Below are 20,834 nucleotides of genomic sequence, written 5' to 3'. Positions count from 1 at the left end.
CCTCCAAGGCAGCCACGGACCCCCCACTCCAGGAGTGGGGGTGGGGAGGGTGGAGGGAGGTACGCTGGCTCCTGGAGCGTTTACATGCCAGCTTGTTTCTAGAACTTTCCCTATTGCTGTCACATCCCAGGCTCTGAGTCAACTTATTCCTGAGTTCCGAGCCCAGCTCAGCCCCAGCTGAGCTCTGTGCCCCTGGGCATGTCGCTTCTCTGAGCCTGTTTCTGCCCCTCTGGCCTGCCCGGAGGTGACCTGCCTAACAAGGAGGTCCGAGGTTCCACCAGGTCATGTGTGAGAAGGCCTGAGCGTTCCGGCGGGAACAAAGTGGGTGTCCAGCAAAGGCTGGTACCCCTCAGCTGGGAGTCCCCAGTGAGCAGTTTGGGGGGGCCCTGCCTACCGACCCACCTCCCTCGCTTGCGGAGAAGACAGGCCGGGAAGGGGTTCCCACAGGAGATACACAGCACGACCCTCTCTGCCTTCCTTCTCCACCTGGGGAGAGAGGCCTGTTCCCTCCGCCGCTGCTGGCCAGGGGGGCAGGTGAGGGGCCGGCCAAGCCCAGGCTCTGCTCCTTCTCCACACTCCCTGCCCCCAGCCCCCCGCTGATGAGGAACCGCACACTCGAGGGCGTGGAGGGAGTGTTCGAGGTCTGCCCACCCTCCCTCTGATGCTTCTAACCCACCAGGAACATGCCTGCACCCTGTGCTTGCATGCTGCCTGTAACAGGAAACTCTTACCTATCTTAAGAAGCTAGGCTTTTCAGGAATTTTCCTCCTAATCACTTCCTCCCCTCACCAGAGATTTGGAGCCGTTTTATGCATCCCAAGCCCTCTCTCCCGGCTCATCCCTGGAGGGATGAGCGTAATCCAGCAGGCCTCACTGCACATCCTGGCTGCCCCGGGGCTGTCCACCCCTTGCTCAGTCAGTCAAGCACCACTTGCTGCCCACTTACTCCACATCAAGCACCAGTGGCATTCTTTGTCTACACGGTCCCTGGACCACCCGCTGCAGACCCCTCTTGGGGCCCACTAAACCCTGGGACGCTGGCCACCTCCCCCTTCTCCATTCCCGCCTCTTCAATATGCCCGCAGGGCAAACACCCAGGGCGCCGCCTCACCTGGACCCGCGCCTCAGTCAGCTTGGTCCTCTGCGCCAGCTCCTCGCGGGTGTAAATGTCCGGGTAGTGAGTCCTCTCAAAGGCCTTCTCCAACTCCTCTAGCTGCTCAGCCGTGAATGTGGTCCGACTACGACGCTGCTTGCGCTTCAGAGGGAGGTCGGGTTCTGACTCCACGTCCGAGCCCTCGTCCAGCCGGTTCCCTAAAGCCGGGCGAGAGGGAAGGAGAGGGTGGGGGCCCAGGGAGACGGTGGGCTGCTTTGTGCCCACCTTCCCACCCATTGCTGCATTGACATACAGATCCCTCCTGAGCACAAGGAGCATGTTTCCCACAGCACTGTTTACCAGAGCGAAGGGTGTGAAGCAACCTCCATGCCCAGGCTTAGGGGATTGGTTCAATACTTTAGGGCATGACTGTTTTGTTTTCCAATTCCCTATTGTTGGGCATTTAGGTTAGGTCCACTGACACGGAATGATGTCCCTGATATAGGACTCAGAGTAGTTTCATGATGAAATACATTTGCTAAAATTTTCTAGAACCATACTCTCCAAAATGAAAGAGTTTTGCTGTGCATGAACTGTATCTCCATACACCTAACTGTAAGAAAAAGGTGAGGTATAAACCAGTGTGCAAAGATCGATCCCACTTATGGGAAAGGAAGCATGAACATTATGAACACTATACTCAAAAGATGAACAAACATTAGCCTTCAGGGTGACAGAGCTATTGTTTTTTTTTTCTTTACATTTGTTTATAGTTAGTATTTTTTAAATGACCATTTAAACAGCAATGCTATTGAATTTGGGGAAAATATTGCAAAAACTAAGGAAAGGAGGAAGGCCAGAAGAACGGGAGGGAGGGAGACAGAGAGCACATGCATGTGCTTAGGGCTGGCAGCCAGGAAGCTGAGACTCCAGATTTTGCTCCACCCCTAAATGCCCAGAACTGTGACCTAGGAAGGCTACCTTCCTTCCTTGGGCCTCAGTTTCCCTGCTTGTAACATGAAGGGTTTGGACTTGTGACTTCTGCACACAGGCCCTTCCTGGGATGTTTCAGGATCTCTGAGTAACCTTCGAGGCTGGAAGAGGAGACCTTACCTGATGACCTTAGTAGTGGCCATGGCCCCTACCTGATAGTCCCCACTAATCCCCACCCTGGAATCTAGGAGTGGATGAAGGCCGTTGCTTCCTGTGCAAAAAGAGCCCAGGAGTCTGGAGCCAGCCTACTTCTCAGCCTCGGAAGGGGTTATCAGGCCAGGTCCAGGCCAGGGTGGTTGCAGGAAGGGCTTGATCAAGCTCCTTGGCATCAGAACTGAAGACGCCCTGGGGACTGAACTGGCTTCTCAACCCCATCGATCCTGTGCCTCTTTCCCATCTTGGTCCAGCAGAGGGAATGCTAGCAAGGAATGGCCTAGTCAGGGCTCTGGAGCTGCACCCTCTGTGGCCCCTGGGGGACTGTGGGGAGCACGGAGGAGAGCCAGAAGAGGAGACCAAGGAAGGGAGAAGGAAAGATGAAGCAAGCTGTCAGAGATTATTTTCCTGCCATTCTTGCCTTCTTTCTCTTTCCTCTTTGCCTTCAATTTCTCTCCCCTTCCCCTGCCATCTCCATCTCTGGAATTCCTGGAAGCACTTCTGTGTTCTGTCGTTCATTTGTTCACCAGAGCATCAGTAGAGCACCTCTTAGGTGCTGCCCCTCCCCCCCTCCCCGGGCTGGGTACACTGTGCTCACAGCGTTCAGTCTGAGTCAAGCTGGAAGAGCCTCAGTGATCATGTGATCATACTACAGATGGGAGAAACTAAGTCACAAAGTCTCTCAGGAAGTGTCCACACTGGCACCCCATCCCCACCCTGTTCTCGTTCAACTGTTTTAAATGTCTGCTATACAAATAAGTCTAGGCCTCTTCCACAAGGGACAACCTCCTCCTCCCTCCCCCAAACGCCTAATACAGCCTCTTAGATGTTAGGTGATGGGACAGGCATTCCAGGTCAAGGGAAGAGCATGTGCCAAGGCCTGGCATGGCAAAGGGCACGATATGCAACATTGTCATGGGGCTGGATGCACGGCTCGGGCGTCATGCCATCTTGAGTAATGCCCCTCTGTCCCAGGTCCCCTTCCCTGCTCTCTTGGCCACTGGGCAGACCAGTGTGGGCCTGGCGATCCTGAATACCAAACAGGCCTGGGCGCAGGTCTTGGAAAATGGAAAAGTCATTTACATTACATTACAAACAAATCCCTGCTTTGTCTTGGCTGTTCCTGATTGTGACGCCACATGACAAGGGAGCCCTCCCTTCATCATTGCCTACACCGTCCCTAAAGGCAGAGACCTGGGGTCCCATCCAACCTCTCGACTCCCCTTTCCCGGCTGCCTGGCTTCCCATCACTGAGAGGAGACCACGCTGACACAGCTGGCCTCCTGGGGCACCTTCCCCAACACATCTGGGGCTCAGAGCCAAAGACAACTAGTCCCAACGATTCAATCCTGAAATTCACTGCATAACCCAGAGGGGAACAGGGAGGGGGTCACGTGGGCAGAGTGGACATGGAGCACGTTCACTGAACAGAGGATTTGGGGTGGGCCCCTGCCCCCACACAGCTGTGAGATGGAAAGCTCCCAAAGAGGGGAGGGACAGGGCTGGTGCAGGCGTGGGGAGAGCCCCCAAGACAGAGGGATATGGGGAGTCCAATACGGAGCAAGGATACAACAGCCCCACCTCCCAACCTTATGGGGGAAAAACAGTCTCCGTCTTAGGAAGCTCTCAATCTGATGGAGGAGGTATCACCCCCTACTCTGGGCATTTCCCAGTGCGATGGAGGAAACACAGCTTCCGTATGAACTGGGGCCAGGACAGGCATAGAACACAAGACAGCTGCAGGACTTCAGAGAGCCTCAGAGTGCCCTGGGAATAGAATGGATGAGGGACGGGAAGGGTGACGGGAGCTGTATGGTTTGTTGAAGCTTAAGAGTGGGCAGGAACGAGGTCTACTCAGGGCCGAGTCCAGCCCAGGCTAGGCTGATGGAAGTGGATAGAAAATCCCCGGGGTGCATCCTTTCCAGCTTCTATCTCAGCCTCTGCCCCTCCTTCCAAGCCTGCCGGCGCTCACAGCCGTTGACTCTGGAAGCTTCAGTGATGCCAGTGAGGCCCCACCACGTGGGCGGACGAGCCCGTCACCCCACCAGCTTCCCTGGCCAGCTCTTGGGATCCTTAAGTGACCGAACCAGACTGTCTCACACCACCCTGCCTTTAACCGTGAGCTTCCTCTGCTTGGAATGCCTCACCCCGTTCCACTGGGCTCCCTCCTGCTCATCCCAGTTTATGGGGGGCCTCCCCCAGCAAGGCTTCCTGAGTGCATCCACGCCGGTCTCTGTGCCCCTTCATGGGCTCTCAAAGCTCATCAGGGTACCCCGAACCTGCCTGTTTCTGGGTCTCTCGGTCCCATCGGACTGGGAGATCCCCTAATGGAGCAGAGACTGTGCCCAGCACACAGCAGGGGCTCAATAAAGGCTTCTTAGATGAATAGGCCTTGGCAGGACAATTACAAAGTGCCTTTTGAACTCAGACACACAGCAATAGTCATCACCCAATGCATGTGAACCTCACCCTACAGTTTACAAGCTCTGTCCCTGTTCCACCACAGTCTCTCCCAAAAACCCTGGAGGACAGAGCAGGCAGTATTAGCCCCATATTACAGATGATCAGTGGAGTCCTGGGGCAGCGAGGCTGGGAAGAAAACCCAGGACTCAGGACTCACAGCCCAGTGAGAGTCACCTTTGCCCCAGAGTATTGCCAGGTGGTGGAGAATTCCATTTCTGAGCTGGGGCGGGGGTTGGGGGTGGGGGTGGGGGGGCGGGCCCAGGGAGCTTGTTTTCCATCCCCGCCCCCAAACTTTCCCTGCTCTCCCTCTGGCCAGAGGAAGACGCTTGAAATGAAGTGTCTCAGAAGGCGGGAGCCCTGGCCTCCTAGATCTGAGGAAGCCAGCGGGGGCCTTGAGGTTTGGGGTCCTTCTCTCAGTGCACCCCCACACCCCCACCCAGCGATGCCCTCCCCGCCAACTCCTGCGCTCCCCCTCCCTGCTGCCTCCTAACCAGGTCTTTATTACAGTTTAACATAGGCCCTGCTCGAGCTGCGGCAGAGAAACGAATCACATAATAGTTGATATGCGTTTTAATCAAGTAATTCGGGCAGAGCCGAGAGCTGGCTGAGTGTGGGCCTGGCGATCCTGAATACCAAACAGGCCTGGGCGCAGGTCTCGGAAAATGGAAAAGTCATTTACAGCTCAGCTGGGGGTCCGGCGAGCTGGGGCCAGGCGGGAGCCCCTCCCGGCCCCTCCGCAGAACTGCTCAGCTGTAACCCTGTGGGAGCCCGGCCCCATACAAGCACTGGGACCCGGGATTCTGGGCTCGGGTAGACAGAGAGGCAGGGCTCGGACCCCACGTGAAAGCTCCCTGGAAGCCAGCCCCTTCTGTCCACCACCTCTGCCCGCACTTCTCTTGGGTGCCCATCTCAGCACTGCCACCCCAGTGTCCAGATCGAAGGCCTGGCGCTCAGCCCTAACACCCTCTTCCTCTTTCTTCATGCCTCCCATGCAGCCAGCCCAGCACCGAAGCCGGGGGACTCCGAATCCCCATCGGCTCTGAACACCCTCCCCTACAGCTGCCGCACCCCCGGCTCTGCCTTCAGTATGCCCTCTCCTCTCTCCCTGGACTCCAGCAACCCTCTCCTCCTGCGGCAACCACAGGCCTTTGCATAGGCTGTGCCCTCTGCCTGGAGCGCCCTCCCTGTGCCCTCCTCGGGCTGCAGTTGGCCGCCGTCCAGGCCAAAGTAGAGCGGGCATCTGGGAGCACAGGCTCCTGATGCAGCCTGCCTGGATGTAAAACATGGATGATATTAGGGAGCACCCTCTGCCCACCTTCCTTGCTTTGCCTTTTTCCACACCACATATCACAATCAGATGGGCTAACTCTTCTATTTTATTTCCCACCCCCACCATCGTCCTGGCCATCACTAGAGCTCCATGAGGGTGGGTGGTTTCATCTTTTTTGTTCACTGGTATATCTCCCGTGTTTGGCACAGAGTGGATGACCAAGTAGCTGTTGAATGAATGAGTAAGTAAATAAAAGTGCCAGGGACAACATGAGCTTCCTTTGATCCTCGCCCTTTTCGATCAGCTTGGGATCCCTCCTTCAGGAAGCCTTCTGAGGTTGTCCCCCCCACATCTGGCTTGGAGGCGCCCACCTCTGTGCTCTCATTGCTGGGGCTCAGCAAAACTGTCCATACTTGTTTCACTTCAGTCCTGCTTTCTGGGAGGCCTCCTGGGGGTTGAGATGCCCTGGCAAGGTGGGGATTTCTGTCAGACTCTACACCAGCAACTGAGTCAATGGGCCCAACTCCCAACTCTCCCAACAAAGCTTTTGTTTCTCCAGAAAGTCCCTATTCATCCCCACCAGGCTGCTTTTTTAAAACTTGAAACTTCAGGTATATAATTTGCATGACAAAATGTGGAGCCCCTGTGGGGTGTTCTCGGATCCTGGCTTCTCAGCTAAGAGCCTAGTACTGTTCTCAGGCACTAGAGGGCACTCTTTATACATTCCTGCCAGGAAGCGGGGGGGGGGGGGGGGGCCTCTCTAGGAAGAAGGAAGTAGTACTGTTTGAAATGGTACTGTGTGGTTGCACAGCCAGAATTCAGAGCCACACTGTCTCACGATGGAACCAGAGCTGTCTCTGCACGGAATCGTGAACCAAGCACAAGTCACATGAGGGAGAGAAGAGAGGGTTTGTAGAGGGCTGGAATTGTCTGGGTGCAGATATTCAAAACTAAGGTTTCCCTGCTAAATCAAGAGGTTGAAACTAACGAGGTCAAGAGGGTCCTTCCAACTCAGTCTCTTTAACCTGTTGGCATCATTCGCAGCAAATGTGGAGTTCTGGAAGGGGGGACAGCAGCTGTGCATTAGGGGCGGGGAGAGGGCAGGATATGTTAAGCAGGTGACTTGGGGGCAGGAGAAGGAGGAGCTATAGGAGCTCACCATCTACTTTAACACTCTTCCTGTGACCTTAAGACAATCTTGCAAATAATCACCAGTTTTTCTTTACTTCTTCTTTGGGCTATTTCAGCCATTTACTCACCGACCTCATGTGAGGACAGGAAGAGCCATGCTTGGTGTTGGGCGGACAGCAGAACTCGGTATGTCAGGGCCTAAAGGAAGCCTGCCAACAGGTCCCACCTTACGGAATGTGGCTCAGGCAGCCAGGGGCAGATGCTGGTGGGCGGCGGGGAGAGAAGCCGTGGGGTCAAGATGGACCCGGGCTTGAATTCTGGATCTGCCCCTGACAAGCTATAGATGTTGGGCAGTGCTGTTTAACATTTGAGCCTCATCTTCATTTTCATTTCTAAAATGGAACAGTGCAGGGATCCAGCCCCCCCCCCGCCCCCACTGAGCAGCTGTGCCTCCAGATCCAGAGTCTCCTCTCATTCAGAGAGCCTAGCAGGGGAAGCTGGTCCTCCAGGCTCATGTCCTGAGCTGCTGTGTGACCCTGACCATGTCACTTGCCCTCCTGGGATCCCCGTTTGCCCACCCGTCCCTGGGAATAAGAACTCCGCGTGCCTACTCCTCACGGCGCCATGTGTCTGCTTCTCAAGAAAACCAAGTGATGCCTCTGACACAGTGATCACAGTCTGCTCCCCACACTGACTTGGGAGTTACTCCCCGCCTCTGGGTCACAGATTCTTCATCTGTAAAATGAGGAAAGTAATAATAGAGTCGTCATGCATGAAGATTAAATGAATTACTACAAGACCAGGGTTTATAACAGTGCTGGGTATACAGTAAGAGCTCAATATACACGAGCTGTTATTATTATTACTGCTGGGGTTTTTTAAAAAGATTTTATTTTTAAGTAGTCTCTGTCCCCGACGTGGGGCTCGAACTCACAACTTTGAGATCAAGAGTCACATGCTCTACCGACTGAGCCGACCAGGGGAGAACTTAATCTCCCTCTGCACGCCCCCAGAGGCAAGCACGTTTGCTGGGCACATTTGCTGGGCACACATGCTCTCAAAGGAATGAGAGCATGTGTGAATGAATGATTGAATGAATGGCGACCCCTTTGTCAGCCCTCCCTTGTTCTCCTATGGCGAGTGCTTGGCACAAACCCCAGCAGGCCCACAGACTCAGAAGGTGCCCGCCGAGGACAGGTGCCCAGGGAAGCCATGCCGCTGGGGCATGAGAGCAGGCACAAAGGACCCAAGAGGGAGACTGGCCTTCAGGAAGCGGGGCCTGCGGAGGCCTGGCTCGAGGCCTCAAGGTCAGCGAAGGGGAAACAGCAGCTGGGGCCCCAGCGGCCAGAAGAAGCTGCCCCGCATGGCGGTGAGGAAAAGGCAGGCCGGCCACCCGTCGGCGCCCCACAAAGCCACTGTGAAAGGGCCATATGCCTGAGAAGTCAAGCCCGCCCACCAGCCCAGCTCTGCCCGCCACCCCCTCGCCCCTGCTCACTGCTGGAACTCCAGGAGGCAGAGGGGGTCAGCCGGTTGCCAAGTCACTGAAGGAGGCAGAGATGGAAAAGGGCTCAGCACCCCTGGCCCCTGCCTCCCTTCGTCCATCGAAGCCCCTGCCTCCAGACTCGGCCCTGAGGAGGGGCTTCCACCTGGGGGCTCGCTGGACCCTCTGACCCTGAAGACGGGGCTCTGAGGTCGCACAAAGCCTCCTACGGCAGGACTGGGCATGAAGGCCTCAGGAGAATAAACCTAGCAGCGGCTGACGTGTTCTGGCCACACCGTGCGCCTTTACTGCAGCCAGTCACAGCGTCCCGCAGAAGCCCTAAGAGGGATGGGCATGATCAGCTCCGTTTTATAGGCTCAAAGGGGTAAATGAACTCCACGGCAGAGGGATGGTTAAAGCCGGGCAGCTGGCCCCGGAGGACCCCTGGAGCCGGGCATCCAAGGACCTGGCACGGGCCCAGGTGTGCCTTGCCCCGTGGGCTCCTTCCAGGCCTTCAAACCTCGCAGCAGCCTGGGCTGACGCTCTAACCTACCTCCTAGTTCCCCCTCCTGCAAAGCCGCACCTGGAGACCAGGAGTCCACCTAGCCCACGAAGCTCTCCCTAAATCCCCGAGGCATCGGCCACCCGCGCCACCCTCCCAAGCACTGGGCATCGACTCCTGCTGGAGACTGACGATGAACGTTTAATTCATCTGTTCTGTTTACCAAATACACCCGATCAACCGGCTTGGAAGATCGTTAGCTGAACTTCCTGTGCGTGAGGACGGGGTCTCCCCGCCATCGAACGGAGGACCCTCTGACGCAGAGAGAGGTCGTGCCTTCCCAATAAGACTGGGAGTATCTTGAGGGTGGAAACTCTGAGTTCTCTATTATAACTGGGTGTTACTCCGCGCTGGGTAACAGCGCTGTGGTTCCTATCATTCTAGAATGTTCTTAATGACAGTCGTTGGTAGGAACGGCAGCCATCGGTTTCACAAAGAAGCCACAGACCTTGTCATTGCAGACACTGTAAGAAGTGACTCAAGCTTCCCCAGAGCCGTAGATTCTCTCCCAGGATTCTGTGCTGTGTCATTTCCATCCATCAACTTCCGACTGCCCCCACCTCCACCTTTCTTTAAATAGGCCTCCCAGAAAACTCCCAACACCCAACCAATGTCACGCTGCATGTCAAGGAATACGGAGGAGTATGTGCCCAATAGGTATTTATTAGGCACCTACTGGGTGCCCCACAGCCTCACACTAAGAAAAGCTCCAGCAATGAATGTCCACCACAGTGGAACCCAGCGGGTATCTCAGAATCCTGCCTTTAGAGCGAGAACCACTCCCTTAAAGGTGGGCAGGGGTGCAGGCCGAGCCTAGAACACACAGGTGAACGTCAAGCTGGATCACTGGGAAAGCAAGCCAGGCCTCCCCACCGCCCACCACAGGGCATTAATGGAGGCCAGACTCCCTCCTTAGAAACTAAAAGCTTCACCTGGGAAGGCCACCTCATAGAACAGACTTCCTCTCTGTAGACAAACACCAAAGCCATCAACCGGAGTTACTTCCCCACCTATTGCTGCCTCCAGAAATTCCAGAGTAAAATGCAAATATTCACCGCAGAAGTGCCCTCCACCCTGGCTACAGGCACACAGCACCCCAGTCAGATGAGGCAATGGTCACTTGCCCAGAGGCGGGTCCCCAGGGAGTCTGTGGGCTGGTTGGAAAGACTAGGGGCTCTGGATTGGAGCCCTGAATTTTGTTCCTGACTTTGCCTCCAACTTGCTGTGTGACCTTTGGCAAGCCTGAACCCCTCTCTGAGCACAAATTCTCCCACCCCTAAAAACCAGAGGTCCTCCTGGATTTTTAGGAACAATCCTGAGAAGGGGGCCTGGGGTATATCTGATTTACTCACTACTTCACACTCCCAGAGTTCAGTACCGATCCTGGCACACAATAGAGCTTTCAATAAATGACTATTGCTGGGTAAATAATGATCAATCGATGGGGGTAGGGATGAGCTCCAAAAGGGCCTGGGATTCTATGTTGGTGCAGTGTGGGACAGCCTGAGATTATTTGATTCTTGTGGGGACAGGGAAGGACAGACTTCAGGACTCTCCTATTGGGCTTCTCAGTCGTCCCCAGGCTCTTCTTCTTCTCTTAGGGGAAGGGGTTAGGGAAGAAGGCTTATCTCTCCCCTCCCCTCTGCATCCCTCTCCTTCCCTCCTTGCCCCTCCCCAGGCCAGTCCTGGGCCCCTTGTGTCTCAGGCTGGGCTGGTCGCTGGGCAGCCAGAGGCCTTTCATGGTGCATTCTCCGCCGCCCTTCCCCGCCCTCTCTCCCCAGCAACCCCACCCTGTCATGCTCCCATCAATCTGCCGCAACCCGGCCTCTCCAGCTGGCCTGGCTGGGCTGTTCCCAGGCAAAGCAGGTCCACAGTGGAAGGTGGTGGAAAAATGTGGACAAATTTCTGATTTGCAACACTCTGGGAAAGAGTTTATTGCCATTGTTTGAGGACGAATGTATAAATAAAGCAAGGCGAAGATTGCAGGGGGAGGCCGATGAAAGGCAGAAAACGAGAAATTTTATGGCCATAAGGAGCGTACTCTAATGGTGATTTTTGAGGCACTGGACCATGGTAGTTACTTAGCCAAATGATCACTGTGAAGCTGGGCAAGGCGGCTTATTTCTTAATTACTGTTACGTATTATGTCAGGCAGACGCCCCAACCCTGGAAAACTTGGTCCTGAAGCAGACACCGGCTCGGAGTCAGGTCCCGGTGCCGGGGTGCTGGTGGGCCAGTGGGAGGGCCATCCCCTGCACCCACTGAGAGCAGGGGGCCCCCGGGGCCTGCCGCCCTCTCTCCCTGCCCAGGCTCCTGCCCCCCGGATGGGAATCCACCCACTCCACGCATAGGTGTTGAGCGCGTGCAGGCTCTGAGCTAGCCACGGCTGATGCAGCACAGAATGAAACAGACACCACGTCTGGCTTCCAAAGATATTCGTGGAAAGCAGCTAGGGGCTCATTTGGGACTCCTCACTGTGAGTCTCTGTGCAAGATAACTCAGGACAGGACAGAAGGTGGGAAGAGGCGGGCTGAGTGTCCAGAAGAGGGCTGGTGGGGGGAGGACGGGGTGGCTGTCTCGTGCTGTGTCCCCTGCCTCTGTTTCTTCACCTGTAAAAAGAAAGGGGGCGGGACTAAATCATCCCCCTTTGAGCTGTGATTCCAAGATGCTGTGATTCTCTTGCTCTCACGGTTGGCGAGGTTGGTTTTCAAAGGTGACCAACATTTGCCCTGTGGAACACTTTGCTCTTCTCCTACTGGTTCACCGCTGACAAGTAACGTAGCGACAGAAGGAAGAACGGGGCTACGGCTGACTGAGGGTGTCCAGTGTGCCGGAAGCTCAGCGTGCGGTATGGCCTCTCGCGGGATTCCTCCCGGTCTTCTCGGTGCTCCTTGGGAAACGCTCAGAAAGAGGTGGAGGCTTTCCAGACGCTAAGTGGTAAAGCCTCCATTCACCCAACCCAGGTGGGTCCCCAAAGTCACCAAATACATTTCAAGTAAATCGAGCCCCCTCCCTCGCACCTTCTGGACCAGCGTTAGGCCATCAGAAGACCCTGGAGGGCTTGCTGAAACACAGAGTGCTGGGCCCTCGGGGGGGAGCTTCTGACTAGGTAGATGGAGCCAAGAAGGAGCATTTCCACCAAGTTTGCAGGTGGTGCTGATGCTGCTGGAGGGGGCCACACTTTGGAACGACTGTTCTACAGAAATTCAGAGAGAAACAGCAAGAGCAAACACAAAAACCATGCTGCTCTGTGGAAAGGCAGAAGCATACAACTCTTCTTACCTCTTATCAGAATGGAGGGACTAAAACAGTGTGCCAGGCCCTTAGCCCCACCGCCCCCCACGGACCCCAAACCTGACAGGTTCTTCACACTGGGATTGGCAGGAAGAAGACTCAGCCCAAGGTGGGCCCAGCCAGGGGGCAAGCTTGGCAGGTGAGCTTTCTTCTCTGTGGTCCCTGCTCCGGCCTCTTGCCATGGTGTCTAGGACATCAGAGTCTTTTTTTTTTTTTAAGATTTTTATTTATTTATTTGAGAGAAGAGAGAGAGAGAACATGAGCAGGGGTAGGGGCAGAGGAAGAGGAGGAGGGAGAAGTAGGCTTCCCGCTGAGCAGGGAGCCTGATGCGGGGCTCGATCCCAGGACCCTGAGATCGTGACCTGAGCCAAAGGCAGACGCTTAACCGACTGAGCCACCCAGGTGTCCCTGGGTCATCAGATTCTTGACAGACCACAGCCCCAGGATACCTGGAGTCCTCACCAGGACCCAGCCTGTCCCAACCCCCCTCAGCCTCCGGACCTACCCCTTTCCACGCCTTCTCTCCACCCTGGCTCCCTACCTAGGTCCTCTTTCCCTTCCCCCACCATCCTTCCCTCGGCATTCACCAGTCAGATTCTGTCACTGTTATTAACAAGGGGAAAGAGTTATCACGGTATCAGGAAACTGACCTTTACAAGGCTGATGTCAAGGACCATGCCTGACACCTGCTTCCCCCGTGCCCCATCTTCCCGTCTCCTAGCTTGAATTATTTGGAGGGGCAATGTTTCTGCTCCAGAAAGAGGATGATTTTTTTTTTTTAATCTGTTTTGTTCATTGCTTTATTCCCAATTCCCAGAAGAGGGCTCGACCCATGGGAAAAGCTCAACACGTGTTTGTCCTGTGACTGAATGAATGAATGAGCGAGAGGGTGAATGAATGAGTGGCCTCTTCCTATGTGCCCAGATGCACGCAATAACTTGGAACATTTCCACAGATGCCTGTGACAGTTTGTTCTCCAAGCCAACGTGACTACTGGTGAGTGGGTTAGGATCATCCTGCACAACTGTCTCATTAGAGATGGATTTATGCAACACCAGACACCTGGCCCCACGCGGAGAGCCCCAGCCAGCCAGCTGGACCCTTCCAAGAGGTCCGGAGGATTGACACTCTATAAACCAACACACAGGTACTCCACTGAATTCCCCCTTCTGCATCCAGATGTTTGGTCCACTCAGAGGTGGCCCACATGCAAATGTGGTGTCTTAATGAAGGAGGGATGATCCCTCAGCCACCCCGAACTGCAAGCTGCAAGCGTCCCCCTGCAAAGAGTCCAACGACTTTGGAAGTGGGTTGCTGGAGGGAGCCAGTTTTTAAGGGAGTTAAAATCCAATTTGATCCTGCTGCTTACGCCTTTTCTAGTTTGATGTGTTTTTGATAAAAAAAAATTTTTTTTTGATCAATAAAAATAAAATCTGTTACTCACACCCCGGGGCAATTATTGCTCTGGGCCCAGTTTGCTGAATCTTGATAGAATAAATAATGCTGTTTTTCCAAAATGTGGCCAGCCATAGGTTAGTTACCTTAAACCAGCGGGGAGGGGATGGAATCTGAAAACGTACTAGTTCTCAGAGGGCAAATTCAGGCCTCTAGGGGGTGAGGGATGGGGCTTCCCAGTTCTGAAAGGCAAGTTGTCCTCTCCACAGAGATGAAACAATGATGCTTTTACCTGGAGCCAGGTACTGTGCCCGGTGTACATAACTGGCATCACCCCACAACACTCAGACCTGGCGGGCACTGATATCCCAGCAGTTCCAAGGAGAAGACTCAGAGAAGGGCAACGCTTACCCAAGGTCACACAGCTGCATGTGGCCGTGTCAGGACTGGGGCTCTGGTCCATCAGGACTCTGAGCCCACGTGCAGACCCCCTGCCTTGGAAGGTGGAGAACATTCCCATACCAATGTTTCTTTTCCCACCCTCCCTTGCGCCCTTCCCTTCTCCCCGAGTGGCATACTGAGCTGGCTCCAAATAGCCCTGATCGGGGCAGCTGGAGAGGCCAGCACCCTCTGGCCTGGGGCTGCATGTGGTGGGAGGGGATGTGGCATTTGAGAAACGGATGGATATCATGGGAAGGTGCTGGGTCCTGTGCCTTGGGGAATCAATGTGGAAGGACACACATCTACCGTTAGCCATGGTCCTACTGTGTGCATGCATGTGCGTGCATGTGCTTATAATCGGGGACAATTTTGTTTTCTGTTACCTATTTCTGAACAACGACAACAAAATACAATCTTTTAGTAAAAGAGTCTTATGTATCTTGCAAGAGGTCAAGGGAGGGGGACGGCTTGGTGGCCTCACAGGCTACTCCAGACGTGTGATACCTGGCTAGGGGACCCAGTGACTAGATTCAGAGGGTCAGTGGTGTGAGAGGGGAGATCCTGAGTCAGGAGAATTCTCGAGAGTGCCTGGGGATGAGGAAGGGGTTCGTGCTGGAGGTGTGGAGGCTGGTAACCCCAGTGGCTGAAGGACAGAAATAAGCCAACACTGAGTGCCCAGTGAGTGTTGAGCCCGTCTAAAGACATAAAGCAGAGCCGAGATGCAGGATTTGAATCCAAGCCAGCTGAGCCTCCCACAATGTGGGGAGGGGAAATGCCTCCCCAAAGCCCAGTGTTTCCCCTCCCAGCCCCCTCGCATGCAGCCACGGGGCCCCCCCAGCCCAACCTCCAGCTCCTATTGCTCTCAGGCTCGGCCGCCTGCCTGCTAATTAGATTCCCCTGGAAATAAGAGTGCATTGTACAGTCCCGCTAAAGGCAAACTGATTTCACAATTTCTTTTCTTTCCTCCTCTTAATAACTCGCAATGTCTCAAGGAGGTTTTACTTACAGCCTGCATACTGGAAAATTATTCTGTCTCTCATGCACTCATTTTTCTCTTAAGGAAAATTGAAAACTGGATTTCTCCTCCATCACCGGCCCCTCTCTTTGCCTGTCTTGTGCCCAGACTATTCTAGTCCTTGGCCCCTCTCTACCTTGCAAGCAAGGCCCCCCGCCTTCCTGCCCCACAGCCTGGAAAGCCTGGCAGCCCCAACTGATCTCGGGAACAGTGAGGCGTCTTTCAAAAGTTTAGAGAGGGGGCCGGAGGGAGGCATGTGGTGGGGGGCGAAGTGGTCCGCTTTGCTGCGGGATGCATTTGCCTCCAGAGAACTGGACCGGTTCCAGCACTTTTGAGGTAGGAGCTGGGTGAGTGAGGGGCCTTTATTGGTCCCATCGGGTTCCCGTTAAGTGTCAGGGAGTAAATTATAAACAAATGGGTCCCATTTCCATTTCTGAAGGCATCTCCCGCCCTGCCTTCACCCTCCACATTTAAGGGTACATCCCCTTAAATAGTGCCTGATGGGACGAGGAGCCAGGTGGATGGTGGCACGCAGGTGTGGGCTGTGGTCCGCACAGCCCGCAGCTCCTGCCAGCCAGCTGGCACCCACTCCCCGGGCCCCGGGGCCAGACCAGCAAGTGATGTGTGATGGATGGACAGATGGACAGAGAGACGGACACCCCGGGGGGACTGTGGATCTGGGCTCTGAGTTAGCAGGTTTCATGAATTAGGATTTGAAATCCCCCCAAGGGGGAAGCAAGAGGGTGGAAGAGGGTGCTTGCTGGAGAATGAGGCCGGGGCTGGGCAGCCAGGGCAGCCGGAACAGCCACCACCGTGGGCTGGAGCCAGGGAGGGGCGCAGCAGGTCCCTGGGCCTGGCACTCAGGACATGTGGGACAGAATGGGACCCTGAGCAGGGCAACCAAGAGCCACCCGCTCCACCACCACCCTCCGCACACTTCCCCGCTTCTACTGCCCCTGCTCCCACTGTGAGAGTTGGAAGTGGGAGAAAGATCCAGCCACACCCGTGCAAACAACTGATCTTATGGCAACTGGGATCACGCACCAGGCACCGAGGCCCGGGCGCTTATGATCGCATTGAGTCCTGACATCAGCATCGCCACTTCAGGGACAAGGGCTCTGGAATGCAGAGAGGCCATCACCAGTGGTCGCCCCAGCTTACAGGCAGCGCTTCCTACGTTCCGGGCACCGTGAAGGGCTTTGTGTGCATTAGCATATTTAACTGTTGGAACGTCACACTATTATTCCGTTTACAGATAAGGAAACCAAGGCTCAGAGTGGCAGAGCATGGGGTCGATCTCGGGTCTGGAGCAGGCACTGGCTTCCCTGTTTAGGATGGCTTCTCCACATGGACTGGGTCTCTAACGTTTGAGACCTCCTTTCTGTGTCAGGGGAGTCCAGAGGTTCAAGCTAGAAGCAACCCAAGAGATAATTCAGCCCCATCTCATTGTCTTTCAGATGAGAACACGGAGCCCAGAGAGGGCATGTGACTTGCCAGAGGCCACACAGCAGGTCAGTTGAAGAGCTCATACTGCTGTCAAGGGTCAGGCCCCCTCTCTAATCACAGAGACCCACAGACACTCTCAGGATCTGGCCCACAGCAGGCCTCCCCAGACAGGTATGCCCTGACTGTGCCAATAACTCCATGTTAGCTACGTCCTGGGGCTACTGAGTCAGAACAGGCTCTGGAACTCTAAAGATGCTCTGGATTCCTGCTGGCCTCCCCTGTCAGGCTGGAAGCAATACCAGGGGGCTGCCACCACCAGTCTGAGGGTGCTCCAGACCTGGGAGGAGGACAAAGGAGAAGGCAGAGTAAGGCCAAGTGCTAGGAAATGAGTCGTGTCCAGCCAGACCTAGGATCCAGAAACATCATTCCTTTGTTCCTGCCATGGAACGGCAGGCTGCCAGCAGGAGGGGGCTCTGGAGACCAAGCACTTCGGGTCCGAATCCTGGGTGACCTCGAGCTGGTCACTTAGCCTCTCTAAGCCCTAGCATCTAGGAGGCAGTTGGGTGCTCAGGCAAAGCAAGTGTCTGAGGAAGGGGAGGCAAAAGAGAGACTCCTGTCCTTTGGCCTCTGATCTCTCCCAAGGGCCCCAAAGAAAACCGACACAGCCCCTTCCCATCTCCTCGAGGGCCCTGACATGTTGCAGGAAGGAACTTGAGGAAGACGGGCCTGGCCTGGGAAGGAACTCTGCTAAGGCTGAGTCACTGTTTGCCGAAGGTTACCTAAGATGTGTCCAGACAAGAACCAGCCAGGGTCCTCCTGCAGGGCCTCCAGACACACCGGCCTGCCCAAAACCGGGACAAAGGCAACCCTCCTTCTGGGGAAAAGCATGCCAATCCAGGAATCCAGGTCCAAAGGAAAGCTTATGTAAATGTATGCAAAATCCCTGGCTCTGAGCAGCTCCGTGAATGGAAACCATTATTACTTTAACAAGCATTTAATGAGCACCTACTAGGTACCAGGTGCTTTCTCACACATGGTCGGTCACCCTTCTATCTGCCTTACTGCTCTGTGAGAGGGTGCTGTTGGCAACCCCCCGCCCACCGTGTTTGCAGGTGAGGCTGTGGGAGCTGGGAGGGTGTGGCTCAGGCATCCCTGTAGCTGCGGCACCCACAGCCCTGACTCTGACAAAGGGTTCGCAACCTGGGCTGCTCACTGGAATCCCAGAAGAATGGTCTGGGGTGCAGCTTGGGCATTGGGAGGCTGAGAGCCACCTCTCTCTGGGCCCCTGGATTTTGCTCTGGATTTGCCCATCTCCTCTTCAGCTCCCGAGGCAGCAAGGCTCAGAAGGAGTATGGGAGGAAGAATCGTGGAGATGTCGGACGGAGGAGACAAGTGGGACCTGGGGATGGGGTATGTGCCCCATTGGCCTTGGCTGGGGGTCGAGAAAAGACCGGACCCTCCCCAAACCCCAGTGCTTCTTGGGCCGGCTCAGGGGCAGGGGTCCCAGACAACGCTGACGGGTGGGGCAGCAGCTCCTGGGACTGGGATGGGTGGGAGGTGGGGGGGGTGTCCTTGACACCATTCCACTGCTTCTACCACATTCTCAGAGCAAATTCCACTCCCCCCTCACTAATCTCCCTCCTCACCCGGAGGGCCCTGTGACTCGTAGAGACCGCAGGTGTGCATTTCCTTAAATCTGAACTCAAACCCCTCCGACGGCAGCCTCCAGAATCCACCTGCTGGAGTTGGTCCGTCTTGGGTTCCCTTGTTGTGTGAGGATCTGGCTTCCTGGGAAAAGGTCTTCCTTTACGGGGTTGTTGCAAAGTCAAGGCTGTGTGCAGACCTAAGCATCCTTCCTTGCCCTGCGGCTCTCTGAAGGATGTAGGTGAAGCCCAGCCACAGAACAAACTTCTCCCTGCCCCTTCCCTCTCTGCAGGACTTCACACTTGGCCAAGAACCTCAGAGTGTTATTATTCTCCCCCGTTTTACAGATGGGGAACAGGCATCTAAAGCAGCCTGCCCAGGAGCACGCGCATCTAGCTGTGGTAGGGTCAGGACTCGAAGCTGGCTCCTCAGCTCAGCTACCGAGCCAGGAGCAAGCGAGGGCCTGCCGTCTTTTGATCTGCAGCAGGAGGGAATGGAGTCAGACGGAAGGAAGAACTGCTCCCTCTCAGTAGTCTAAGCCCTACAACCAGCTGCTTTGGGAGAAGCTAAAGAATGTCCCAGGGGCCTTTCCTGATGACCCCAAAGGACCCCTGCCCCCTTCAGCATACCACTGGAGTCAAGCTCCCAGATGCGCCGCCACCCCCACCAAACAGTCTGAATTTTTCCCCAGGTGAGTTGGGAGGGGAAATTCAATCCTGTTTCCTTTCCTCCAAACATGCCAAAAGCTTGTTTGCTCTGAGAGGCCCTTGAGGCCTTGGCTTCCCTGGTTTCAAATAATTGACTTTCAAAGCCTGTCTTCAGGTGGAATGATGCCACATAGCACCTGGGTGAAGGGCTGAACCCCCCAAGGACTTTGCCAGGGAATGAATGGGAGGTGCCTGGGCTCCAGGATTGGCCTGATACCTTCCACAGTCACCTCTGGGCCCACCAACCCCTCCCCCCACCCCGAAGCCTGTCCCACAGTCACTGGCTGGCATTGGGGGCTGAGATGGGGGAGGTAGGCCCCCTTGTGCTCCCGCGGCTCTTACTGCGCAGCTATTAGAGAGAATGTGGTATGTGCAGGTGTGTTCACCTGTGCCACTAGCCCTTCTGGGGCTTGAGGCAGAGAGCCTGCCACCCCCTACCCAGCCCATGAGTTCCCCACAGGCCTCAGGGTCTCCCTTAGACCACAATTGGGCCACTGTGCATGGAGGGGGCGGTGGGGAGAGGCTTGAGGTTTGGGGTGGGTGCAGAGCAGGGCGTTTTCCCCTCCGCACTAAATTATTTTGAAATGGGATGAATTTCACTGACACAGTCTCACTCCTTGGCCCTCTGAGTTGGCCCGAGACAAGGAAGGACGCATGCTACAGTGTTGTAAAGGCCACTGCCTTGGAGAGCCGTGTCACCGTCAACCCCTCTCCGTCTGCCCTGACTGCAAAAACAATAAGCCGCCCACATTTATCGAGCACTTACGGTAAGCAGGCAGCCTGCTAAGCAGTGTGCGCGCATGTATCATCTAATGGGCACAGCCACTCTATACCGAGCCCCGTGTTGCACCTGAGGAAGCTGAGGCCCAGAGAGATGCGGTCGTTTCCCCAAGGACACACAGCGGAGTCAGGATGGACATTTGGGTCTAGCTGATTCTAGGACCTGGGAGCTTCGCTACCATCCTACACTGCCACGTTTAGAATCACTAGGAACAGAGGGTGGCGTCCCTGGCTGGGCCTCATCAAATGTTCCCTGGGAAAGGTCAGACATTAACCTGTTTCCCCTCAGGATCTGGGGTTCCCCTGTCATGTGTCCAGGGGGACAGCATGTGTCAGGGGAAGAGGTCCCAGAATAGGGAGCTCCTGGCTCCCCCTCCTCTGGGCCTCACCTTCCTCATCTGTAAAACGGGGGCATCGAACTAGGTGGTCCAAAGCTCTCCCCTCCTCCGGGTTTGACACTCCATCGTTTACTGTGTGACTCTGAGCTATTGGTGTCAGTCACCGTTTGGGCCTCAACTTCCCATGTGTAAAACAGGGGTGACAGGCTACTTCACGGAGGGTTGTAAGGGTCGCGGTCTTGGGGGCCTCCGCCTCGCCCCCCCCACCCCGGGAGCAGCTCCTCTCTCCAGCCTGCAGCACCACACCCCCCACCCCTAGGCTTTGTCTTCCTTTTCCCAGGTCACCAGCTCCCCATTTGTTATGCCTCCTGGCCTCCTCCAGGTTCGGAACACTCTCAACCGTGGGGAAGGAAACACCCAGATGTGGCTACAGGCCATGTGGGGGCCACAAGAGAGGTCACCGCTGCCTCAGAGGAATAAGATCATCTTTCCAGCAAGATGGGATGTGTGCAGGCCCTGCTGCTAATTAGCGGTGTGACCTTGGGCAAGTCACTTAACCTTTCTGGGGCCTCTGCCCCTCCATCTGTGAGCGTGTGAGGGTCAGACTGGATGCTTCCAGAGCTGACATG

The 20,834-nt window shown here is 55.4% G+C and overlaps 1 protein-coding gene across 2 annotated transcripts in view; it reads right to left on the bottom strand.

Moving 5' to 3' along the window:
• The window catches only part of PAX7 (paired box 7), a 94,247-nt gene that overhangs the window by 42,544 nt on the left and 30,869 nt on the right, over positions 1–20,834 (bottom strand). For both annotated transcript variants that reach the window (XM_027570309.1, XM_027570312.1), the window contains exon 5: positions 1,112–1,311. In XM_027570309.1, coding sequence (XP_027426110.1) covers positions 1,112–1,311 — 200 coding nt within the window. The remainder of the gene's footprint in view (positions 1–1,111; positions 1,312–20,834) is intronic.

The sequence above is a fragment of the Zalophus californianus genome, chromosome 4 (assembly GCF_009762305.2).
Source record: "Zalophus californianus isolate mZalCal1 chromosome 4, mZalCal1.pri.v2, whole genome shotgun sequence".
Lineage (NCBI taxonomy): Eukaryota > Metazoa > Chordata > Mammalia > Carnivora > Otariidae > Zalophus > Zalophus californianus.
This window is presented reverse-complemented; position numbering and strand designations above follow the sequence as displayed.